General features: G+C 44.5%; 1 protein-coding gene and 1 pseudogene across 1 annotated transcript; both read left to right on the forward strand.

Moving 5' to 3' along the window:
* Positions 1 to 399: 399 nt before the first annotated feature.
* LOC146620552 (uncharacterized) lies at positions 400 to 1,191 on the forward strand (the record flags this gene model as incomplete). The annotated part of the gene is made up of 1 exon (XM_085369023.1): positions 400 to 1,191. A coding segment is annotated over exon 1 (792 nt), but the record flags the coding sequence as incomplete, so codon positions are not given.
* Positions 1,192 to 1,193: 2 nt separating this feature from the next.
* Positions 1,194 to 1,801, forward strand: LOC146620553 (uncharacterized; annotated as a pseudogene).
* The last annotated feature ends 9,938 nt before the right edge of the window (positions 1,802 to 11,739 follow it).

Genomic DNA, 11,739 nt, shown 5'->3' on the forward strand with positions numbered 1-11,739 from the left:
GAAATTTTCTTGCTCCATTTAAATAACTAATTATTCAAAAAAAGAATTAAAAAAACAAACAAACAAACAAACAAAATAAAATAAAAAGAAGCTTATCCAGCTTGCTCATAACATTTGATTTGCCCCAGCTGTGTTTCCCTCCTGTTACCCATTCCCTGATTGCTCCCTCTGTGTATTTAAGCCCTGTGTTTCTTAGTGTCTGTGTTGCGATCTACCGTTTATTTTGCTGTGTGTTTTGTCTGTCCACCGGTGTAAGTTTATTTTGAGTTTTTCAAGTTATGTCATGTTGCGTTCAGAATTAAAGCCTTTTTTGAGTTCACGTCTGTCTCCGGAGTCTGCACCTTGGGTCCTATTCCTGCCTGCACACAGCCCCGCCTAACAGAAGATCGCGACCAGAACATGGACCCTGCAGACTCTTTTTCCTTTGAGTTCAACGGCGAGATGGAGCGGCTGGTGCGCCTGCTTGACCGCATTGCTCAGGCCAATGATTTGAGGACCATGGCAGTTGGGCTAAGTGCTGTGGATGCCATCATTCGGAGCAACCCTCGGCTTACTCAGTTTTCTATGGACACTGTGCTGGGCAGCTCCATAGCGGCCTGGAGGGAGCAAGTCAGGGCTGGCGAGCTTGCTCTCTCTACCTTCACTTCCACTTCTTCACCGCCGCCCCAGGACAACACACACTCACCACCTGCCTCGTCGCTACCTCAGACTGCCTCTCCTTCCTCACACCAGCCAGGACCTTGTTCGCATGCCCATTCGCCTGCCTTTTTCCTGGCGGCCATGTGGTCGGATGAGGAGGAGGTCTCCGTATCTCCACCAGTTTCAGTTCCCTCATCTAGAAGGAAGCGACGCCATCGTCACTCCTCTCCTCTGTCATCCGTCCAGCAATCTGCCTCCGCTGGAGGGTCCGAGGGACTGCTTCAGCCGTCTGTTCCCGCTGGAGGGTCCGAGGGGCCCGTTCAGCCTCCTGTCTCCGCTGGAGGGTCCGAGGAGCCCGTTCAGCCACCTGTCTCCGCTGGAGGGCCCGAGGGGCCCGTTCAGCCTCCTGTCTCCGCTGGAGGGCCCGAGGAGCCCGTTCAGCCACCTGTCTCCGCTGGAGGGTCCGGGGAGCCCGTTCAGCCACCTGTCTCGTCAGCTGGAGGGCCCGAGGAGCCCGTTCAGCCTTCTGCCACGTCAGCTGGAGGGCCCGAGCTCGTCCTGCACGTCCTGTCCGGCCTGCTCGTCCTGCACGTTCTGTCCGGCCGATGACTGGACGCCGTTGCCGTCATGGACAGCCCTCTAAACTACGCCGCCGTCATGGACGGCCCCCTGTACTGCTCCGCCACCAGTGCCTCCCGGCCGGCCGGCCTCCTGACCTGCTCGGTCGCCGTCGCTGCCTCCCGCCCGGCCGGCCTCCTGACCTGCTCGGTCGCCGTCGCTGCCTCCCGCCCGGCCGGCCTCCTGAACTGTTTTCTGGGCTCTTGGGCCGTCAGCCTCCGGGCCGCCCCCCTGAACTGCCCGGGTTTGGACTATTGTGCTGTCAGCCTCCGGGCCGGCCCCCTGAACTTTTTGTGAACTGTTTTTCCTGGCTGCCTGCGCCTGTCATGAGCCTGTTTTTTGTTCTGTTGCTTTCCGGGCTCCAGTGTTTGCATTTTTTTTTTTTGTTTCTGGCTCAATGTGTTTCATTTGTTTCGTGCCCTCCGTCCTGGTTCCCCCACCGCCCACCCTGGTTGGGTTGTTGTGTTTTTTTTTTTTTTTTTGTTTTTTTTGTTTTGTTTGTTTTTGGTGTTCTGGTTTGGGCTGTCTGGAAGCCAGCCCTTAAGGGGGGGGGGGGGGGTACTGTTAGGGTCCCTGGGTCGTTGACCCAGTGTTTTTGTGTTTTTGGTTCTTTGATTTTGTTATTTCATTATATTCTAGCTTTGCTTTATGGGTTTTAGGATTATTCTTAGTTTAGGTTCTCTGGGTGGGGTTTGGTTAGAGTTTTAGTGTTCTGGTTTTCTGTCTGGGTTCCATGTTGCTGTCTCCCCTTTCTGCTGTATCCCCACATCCAGTCAGTGTCTCTGTTCCCTTTGTTATAGTGCCTGCCCGTGAGTCTGTTATGTTTCCTGTTTTACTTTGAAAGTCCATGTGTGATGTTAATGTCTGGTTTTGCTTCCTCTTGTCTCGTTAGGCCTGATTTGCCCCAGCTGTGTTTCCCTCCTGTTACCCATTCCCTGATTGCTCCCTCTGTGTATTTAAGCCCTGTGTTTCTTAGTGTCTGTGTCGCGATCTACCGTTTATTTTGCTGTGTGTTTTGTCTGTCCACCGGTGTAAGTTTATTTTGAGTTTTTCAAGTTATGTCATGTTGCGTTCAGAATTAAAGCCTTTTTTGAGTTCACGTCTGTCTCCGGAGTCTGCACCTTGGGTCCTATTCCTGCCTGCACACAGCCCCGCCTAACAGTTCGGGTCTGTGAGACCCGTTTTCAGTTTTTCTCAAAAGAAAAATTTAACAATTATTTTTTTCAACCTGAAATTCATTGGCTTTGGCTTATTTTCTGTGAAGAACATAAATCCGAACTAATTTTCAATGACCTCATACTGTACCCCCCCCCCCCCCCCCCCCCCCCACGCATTTACATTACATACAAGGTGTTCGGGTCCACTGGACCCAGGTCTAATAAAAGTGTTGAAAGTGCAGGTCCTGTGTTCCCACACTCTGTCCTCCTCCTTTCTGGTGCTGCTGATAGTGTTTTCTTCCCCTCCTGCACAAAGTTGCCACATTGTTGAAAATTCAACTACCAACACCGTCTGCTCTTACATTCCCGCACATTTTACCCTCTTTCTTGAGGGATCCAAATTTTATTTTCTCATACCCTGTCCCTCCTGCAAATTAGAATCAGAATCAGAAAGGGGTTTATTGCCAAATGTTGAGCAGGTTTACAACATTAGGAAATTGCTGCGGTGCTTCAGTGCAAACATAGTGTCATAAATAGCACTTAAATAGACATGAAAAAATAAAAGAAGAATTAAAAGTGCTACGTGGAAAGATATGTGCATGAGATATACATGAGATATATACATGAGAATAAGAATTAAGAGTGCTACGTTGAAAGATATATACATGAGTGCAGGTGGTGATCAGTGCCAAACATGGAATGATGCAGTGACACAGCGTAGGGTCATGTGTTAGTGGTGGGTACAGTCATATGGTTATTGTTCATGTGTCCAACAGCAGAGGGGAAGAAACTGTTCTTATGGCGAGAGGTTCTGGTGCGAATGGACCGGAGCCTCCTGCCTGAGGGGAGCAGGTCAAACAGACTGTGTCCAGGGTGAGAAGGGTCAGCTGCAATCCGAGCTGCACGCCGCAGTGTCCTGGAGGTGTACAGGTCCTGCAAAGATGGGAGTCTGCAGCCAATCACCTTCTCAGCAGAGCGCACAACATGCTGCAGTCTCTGTTTGTCCCTGATAGTGGCTCCAGCGTACCACACGGTGATGGAGGAGGTGAGGATGGACTCGATGATTGCAGTGTAGAATTGCATCATCGTCCGTGTTGGCAGGTTGAATTTCTTCAGCTGCCTCAGGAAGTACATCCTCTGCTGGGCTTTCTTGATGACGGAGGTGATGGTGGGCTCCCACTTCAGGTCCTGGGTGATGGTGGTACCCAGGAAGCGGAATGAGTCCACAGAGGTGATGGGGGTGTCAGTCAGGATGATGGGGGGGAGTGGGGCTGTGTGCTTCCTGAAGTCCACAATAATCTCCACTGTCTTCTGGGCATTCAGCACCAGGTTGTTGTGGCTGCACCAGGACACCAGACGTTCAACCTCTCTCCTGTAGGCAGACTCGTCCCCGTCAGAGATGAGCCCAATAACGGTGGTGTCATCTGCAAACTTGATTAGCTTGACAGACTGGTGGGTGGAGGTGCAGCAGTTGGTGTACAGGGAGAAGAGCAGAGGAGAAAGAACACAGCCCTGAGGGGAGCTGGTGCTGATGGTCCGAGAGTCCGAGACATTCTTTCCCAGCCTCACATGCTGCTTCCTGTCCGTCAGGAAGTCAGTGATCCACCGGCAGATGGGATCAGGCACATTCATCTGGGAAAGCTTGTCTCGGAGATGGTCTGGAAGGATGGTGTTGAAGGCAGAGCTGAAGTCCACAAACAGGATCCTGGCGTAGGTTCCTGGGGAGTCCAGATGCTGCAGGATGAAGTGTAGGGCCATGTTGATGGTGTCGTCTACAGACCTGCTGGCTCCACATGCAAATTAGGGGCATAATACTATAAATAAGACTTTGCCAGTGTGGTTCTTTATCACAACTGATCAAGATGGCAAAAGATTATCTGCTGCGAGGGCCATCCAATTGATTTTGGAAGAGAGAGGGGCTTCGGATGATGATGTTGACAAAGAGGTTTCAGAATATTTCACATATCTGAAAATTCAGAGTCTGACAGTGACTTTGAAGAAGAGGATGAGGTTGAGCACCATTTAGTAACAAAACGAAGACGAGTACCCCATCTGCAGCCAGCTCCAGGACCAGAACAAGCCCACCAGACAGCAAGTGAAGAAATATGGATGTCAATAACTGGTGAAATTGAATGGTCTTCTTGCCCAAGAAATGAGCCACCCTGCAGAGCTGCTACTGTGATAAGCCAGTTATCTGACAGTTACTCATGTGCAGGACATCAAGTCTTCATTTGAGCTTTTCATCCCAGATTCCATCCAGAAAATTATTCTGGATTGCAGTAATCTAGAAGGACGGTGTGTTTTTGGAGAGAGGTGGAAGGAGATGGACCAAATTCATCTAAGAACCCCAAAGGCCTACTTTGGGGTTCTTATCCTTGCAGGAGTTTTCAGGTCCAAAGGGGAATCCACAGAATCCCTGTGGGATGCAGAAACCGGCAAGAACCTTTCCGTGCATCAGTGTCTCTGGAAAACTTCCACAAAATTTCCAGGATTATCCGTTTTGATAGCCGAGACGACAGACCAGCTCGACGGCAGAGAGACAAGGTAGCTGCCATCAGGACAGTGTGGGATAAGTGTGTGCACCACCTCCCCCTGTTTTACAACCCTGGGCCTAATGTCACCATTGATGAGCAGCTGATCTCATTTAGTTGTGAAACATATTGCTTCACGTGTAAATGTGTTGTGTCTTTCCACGCACTCTACTTAATTATAACTGATTTATTTTTTTATAACATTTTATAAAAAATAAAAAAAAACGAGAAGCACATTAATTCATAAATGTGATCTAACAAAGGTAAAGGGAAAAAATTAACCATGTTTGCTGTTCATATGGTTTGTAATTGGGATGAAGTAAACATCTGTTGAGTAATTTAACATAAAATTGTTTGATAGTGTTAATTTGGAAAGCCAAAACTCTAGCGGGTCCACCAGACCCATGAACACTGGCTGAGTAACAAAAATATGAACACCACACAAGGGTTAATATTGTAAGGTAGACCCTACAATAGTACATACAGAGAAAAAAACCCAACAATCATATGACTCCCTATGAGCAAGCACTTTAATTCAAATTCAAATTCAAATTTTATTTGTCACACACACACAACCATACACAGTATGACATGGGGGTGAAATGCTTGTAGCTGTACAATGCCCGACCATTAAATGACAGAAGAAAAGTTTTACAATATTTACAATTTACAATTTACTACAAAAGTTTACAAATTAACTTAGGAATTTACAGTAAAGAATGTGCAAATAGCAGAAGAGATTATAAAGACAAGGATTATAAATTATAGGAATTATAGGATTATAGGAAATGTGTGGTGGTGCGTGTGGTGACGTGTGTGAGAGTCCAGTCCTACACCTGGTTCAGGGCCCGAATAGCCTGGGGGAAGAAGCTCCTCCTCATTCTCTCTGTTTTGGCCTTAAGGGAGCGGAAGCGCTTCCCAGACCTCAACAGTGACCTCAACAGACCTCAACACTTTAGCAACAGTGGGAAGGAAAAACTCCCTTTTAACAGGAAGAAACCTCAGCAGAACCAGGCTCAGTGAGGGGCGGGGCCATCTGCTGTGATTGGTTGGAGAGAGAGAAGGAAGACAGGATAAAGACATGCTGTGGAAGCGAGACAGAGATTAATAAGTGTGATTCAGCAGAGAGGTCTGTTAACACATAGTGAGTGAAAAAGGTGACTGAAGAATAAATACTCAGTACATCATGGGAATCCCCCAGCACCCTACACCTATAGCCACATAACCTATAGCAGACCTGGTCCAGCCCTAACTATATGCTTTAGCAAAAAGGAAAGTTTGAAGCCTAATCTTGAAAGTAGAGATAGTGTCTGTCTCCTGAATCCAAACTGGAAGCTGGTTCCACAGAAGAGGGGCCTGAAAACTGAAGGCTCTGCCTCCCATTCTACTTTTAAATACTCTAGGAACAACAAGTAGGCCTGCAGCGAGAGCGAAGTGCTCTAATAGGGTGATATGGTACTACAAGGTCATTAAGATAAGATGGGGCCTGATTATTTAAGACATGAACTAGTTTTTAATTTAATTGTTTGTTTGTTTGTTTGTTTGTTTGTTTGTTTTTTTTGGGGGGGGGGGGGGGTCCATTTAGATGATTATTGTTTGCACTGGAACCAGTTCAGAAGGCAGTTTCAGCCTTACAGCTGTCAAATGGGGTTTAAAAAAAAATTGTTATCTTCATTATGACTTTTTAAGAAAGCAGAAACTTTACCTCTTCATTCTTAGCTTACAGTGTGTTCTTTTGTGATAATGCATTTGCTGAATATTTATTTACTTTCCAGGACAAATGAGAAGCAACACAGAAGGGAGCAGTTGCTCAGGTACCTGCAGGAGTTTCCTGTGAAACACATGTCGTGTCCATCATATTTGAGGATCAATGTGTGTGTGTGTGTGTGTGTGTGTGTGTGTGTGTGTGTGTGTGTGTGTGTGTGTGTTTTGAATAAAAACTCGTATTACTTGTACTTCTGGTGCTCTTAAAGATGCCCCTGAGAGGGGACTACAAAAGAAGTTGCTTATACAGTTTCAGCAGACTGGTTTGATAGCAGAACTTTTGTGTTTTATAGAGCCACGTGGGTTATTATTGATCCCCCCCCCCCCCTGATTAGTTTTGATCAGAGGCTTCACTTCACAGAGTGAAGAGCTTTCACTTATGCCAGCTCAGATTAAAAAAAAAAAGTGATATTTTGCTGAAAACAAAGGTTTTCCAGAGTCTTTCATTGAACATGGGGAGTTTTTATTTGTATTTTTTGAGGTGAACTATGAAATACAGGTTAGTGTAGCAAAGATGAAAAGTTTTGAATACCTTTTGAAAAAAAAAGGGCCACGCAGTCAAGTGTCCGTCAATATTAGAGATTCAGCTGAATAAGGAAATTTAAGTTGTTTCAGACAAGTTTGCTTGTGTTGTGTTGCTGCAGCTTAAACTATTTAAGACAATCAGTTTCCTTAATTAAGCAGGACACAACTAAGTTTAGGGTTGTCACAACTGAAATGTTGTGATGAATCTTAATGGAAGCAAATAAAGAGAATAAAACTGTCACGACCGCGCTGGCAGACGTGTGGAATTGGAGAAAGGACCCAAAATGCGGCAGCTCTGGTGCAGATGAGTATTTATTTAACAAAAGAAAATACAAACAGCAATGGCGTGGGTGAAGGTGAAACAGGAAAACCTAAACTGGGTAAAACTAACAAAACAAACCAGAAAAGATGCAGGGAGGTCCGGGGAAATACATACGGAGAGACGCAGGGAGACCGAGGGAAAACAACACAGACGAACCAGCAATTACTAAGACAGAAAATACAACTTAACCCCCTGCTGGCCCTGGGACCATTTTTGTACATTGTAGTTTTTCAGTTACAAGCCATTTGCACTGTGTTGAATAGAATATAGCCAAATTCTCTAAAAAAAAGTTTGGCATAATTTCATTTCAAAATTCAAGTCTGACTTCCTTAAATTAGCTTCAGTGGCTAAGCTAACAATACACATCCTCTTAGAGCCCTAGGGGCCGTTTACGGCCCCATTGACTTCCATTATAAACGCTATTTTTCACTGCAGAATTATTACCGTTAATGTCTTGGTGATTACTTATGTTTCCGTTTCGTTTTGCAGGACGGGCCTTAGAGTTGTAATTTTTTTATTTGTCCACCGGGTGGTGCCCTTGCTCCACATTTGACCCCGGGCTGGAAAACAGCGGGCTGCTTAAACAGACCTGCGGGAAATGAAGCCTCATTTCCGGCGTGCAGCAGCGGCTTCGCCCGCTGATCTGGCGGGACCATTTTCGGCCCCTAGGACCGTGAGAGGGTGCATTTTTTTTTTAGTCAACAGGAAATGACGTATTTGTTGTCACGTGGTATCGGATGTGTGTGCTGGAAAAAGGGGTCCCCGGTGATCGTGCCCCGGTGATCGTCGCGACTTACCCCGGGACGATGCACTTATTTCGGCCTAGAGGAGGAGCATTTGCCGCCTGGAGACCATTTTCTGGTCCTGAAAAAAAAAAAAAGGCGATCGAAATGAATGTTGGTGCCAATCTTTAGTCCATCTAAAGGCCTAATTATAATAACAATTGAATATTACCTCAAATGTTTTTTTTGGAAAATATTCAAGTTTTATGTTTTTTGGGGCAAAAAAAGCAGTACGCTCATGTGACGAAACCGGGATATAAAGGGTTAAAATCCGCGAAATGTAATTAAAACTTGACATGAATATTTCAAGGAGAAGTAGGTCTAAAAGATTGCCTAATTTAAAGTGGAATAAAATATTAATATATAAATTTTTTATAGCACTTTTTTGGGCGTGGTCGATTAGGACCGATAGTGTGTGCATTTTATGAAATGCGCTCCTGCAAAAAAAAATAAAAGGCGATCGAAATGACTGTTGGTGCCAATCTTTGGTCCATCTAAAGGCCTAATTATAATAACAATCAAATATTACCTCAAATGTTTTTTTTGGAAAATATTTAGTTTTTTTGTTTTTTGGGGCTAAAAAAACAGGGCACTCATGTAATAAAACTGGGATTTAAAGGGTTAAAACAACGAAAATATAATTAAAACTTCATATGAATATTTCAGGGAGAAGTAGTTTTAAAAGACTGACCAATTTAAAGTGAAAAAAAATATGAATATATAAAGTTTTTATAGCACTTTTTGGGGCGTGTACATTTTTGTACACTAGGGCCTTAAAAGGATGCATTTTTAAGGGCCAGCCAGGTTAAATACACTCAGAGAACACAGGGAGATTACACACACAGGTGGGAAACACAGCTGGGAGTGATTAACATGACGAGACTAGGGAGGCAAACTGAAAACACTCACATAAGACGCAGACCTTCACAATAAAACAGGAACTTACACATGAAAGGACACAAACTAAGAAACGCGGACTAGATACAGGAACACACGGGGGGAACAGGGTAAACACTAATCAGAGGAAGAGCAGAACCAAAATCGTGAAGAGAAAAACACAAAACGCTGGGTCAAAAGGACCCAGGATCATGACAAAAACTGTGTAAAGATGCATTCAAGTTCATTTGGCTCAATTCATATTAATAAAATAACGTACGCAAGTTCAATACTCTTTACTTCGGGGGGTTTTGGTTTGTTTGTTTTTAAATTATGAGTACTTCAGTCACTGTCACTCAGTTAACAATAATAAATCCACTTAAACTGTTTGATTTTATTAACTCAAATAATTCAAGGCAATCTGAGCTAACACGCCAGGTTTTACATTGCGGAATACTGAAAACTGTGAAGTATATCGTTAATGTTGGAACTGATAGCTTAATGCAGACCTTCCCAAAGTGTGGGGCCCGCCCCCAAAGGGGGACGCAGAGCCATTGCAGGGGGGCGCGGTATGAAAAGGGGGGGAAGAAAAAACAAAACGCTTGGACCCTGCTGGCACAGGCGCCCACAGACACGCAAAGCAGGAGATGAAGCGTCGCTGAATATGTTTCCAAACCAACTTCATTCTAAGCTAAAGACTAGAAAATATGGTGAAGCAAATCTTCCCTTTGGCTTCACCTGCACAGGAGCTGAGGTAGGTCTCCCTGCAGGGTTGGTTTTCCCTGCATCGATAGCAGCGCTGGGCTGTTTCAATCACAGACTAACAGGATCCCACAGCTGTTTATGTTTTTGAACCCATTTTGCACAGAGAGGCATTTTTTGAAAAATGTATTGATAGCAATGTTGAACATTATTACACATGAAAAAACAAAACAAAAAAACTACATGTAAAATAATCACACCGTGATGCCTCTGCCTTTCTAAATAGAGGGACAGTAACTGCACTCAAAAAAATCAACTAGGGCATGTGTTTGATTAACAAAGTAGTAATATGTTTACATCACATGAAGAAATCATTTTTATGCTCATTAAATGATTCATTCTTTTTTGTTGAATATAAATCAAAGAAAACTTTGATGAGTTAAATTCGTTCATGGCAATCCAATGAGAATGAGGTCCATCAAACCAAAGGCTCTGATAGCGTCATGTATTGCGCATGCTCCACGCCCACCGGATGCGGAAAGGTCCGTTGAGAAGTTAACGAGCGCACGTGGAGTTACTTCTTTGGCATACCTGATAGTGAGGTAAGTAATATTTCTTGATATATTTATTTAGGTTAGTGGAGTGAGAGATAAATACTATTAGTTAAAATTTTTTACCTGTGTAGTGTGGAGATTTATATATAGCAGGGAGGTTGTAGACCCAAACATTTTTCAAATGTAAGTCGGTGAATTTAATGTTTTTTTTAAAAACTTAACCGGAGTCGCTAATTGTTGCAACAGAGCAAAAACTGATGAGGTTATTTTGGTGAGTTCGTTTTTTTGTTTTTGTTTCTGTCGACTTTGAATGAGGTGTGTTTCATGGTTATCTGCATTGGTAGGACTGTTTTTCTTCTCTGGAGTTAGCTAACTTTGAAGAGCGGGAAAGCCGCGTAGAGCCGTAACGTCTTCGCATATAGCTCCATGAATGAAGGGTTACTTTCTGCTTAACCGGAGTTGGTGATTGTTGGTAGTAGTGGTAAGACTGACCGACATGGTTTTGGTGATTTTATGAGTGTTTTATGATGCTCTATCTAAAATTCCTGTTTTTGTCAGTGGAGTTTAGTCGCGGGCAACCGCATTAACTGGATTGATGAAAGGTTTAATTCAACTAAACCAGCGTTTAGGGGAGTTAATAACAAGGAGTAAGATAAAATCTGTCACAATAATTGCATGTGCATTTTCTTTTTTTGTAATATATTCACTTAATTTTTGAATTCAGAATGATTTAGGTGGATAATTGTTTGGGTTATAGTTTCTCTGGTGCTCTGCATTAGGCTGACTAACGGTGCGTTCACACCGAACGCGATAGATGCCCCTAGCTGATCTCGTGCACATTTGCACCTCGAAGCGCGTCCAGCATGAACTGGTCGAGCTTTATATGCAATTTTCACGCGTATGAAGAAGAGATCTGGGAGGAAGTAGTGCCAGACGGTATGTTATTAAAATGGCAGCTGTCAATCTAGCGTTTGAAGAAAGAGTCTCCCTTCTCTATTTGCTGTGGAGAGCAGAGCAGTGCCTAAAGGACGTCCTCACTGTACCTGGGTCCATCAGGTCTTCCACAAGCGTGAGCAGTTTGGTGAGTTTCACCACTTGCTCCAGAAGCTCCGTCTGGATGACGGCTGCTTTCAGCAGTACCACCTTCTGTCCCTTGCCGAGTTTGAGAAGCTGCTGTCCCGCAGATTTTACCAACTCGAGCGGTAGACGTGATAAGCGCGAATGCACAAAATGCACCACACAAACTTTAGTGCGTATTTTACTTCGCGC

The sequence above is a fragment of the Diplotaxodon limnothrissa genome, linkage group LG13, assembly GCF_057381915.1.
Source record: "Diplotaxodon limnothrissa isolate DT_005_m linkage group LG13, D_limnothrissa_male_GT1.1, whole genome shotgun sequence".
In the NCBI taxonomy this organism is placed as follows: domain Eukaryota; kingdom Metazoa; phylum Chordata; class Actinopteri; order Cichliformes; family Cichlidae; genus Diplotaxodon; species Diplotaxodon limnothrissa.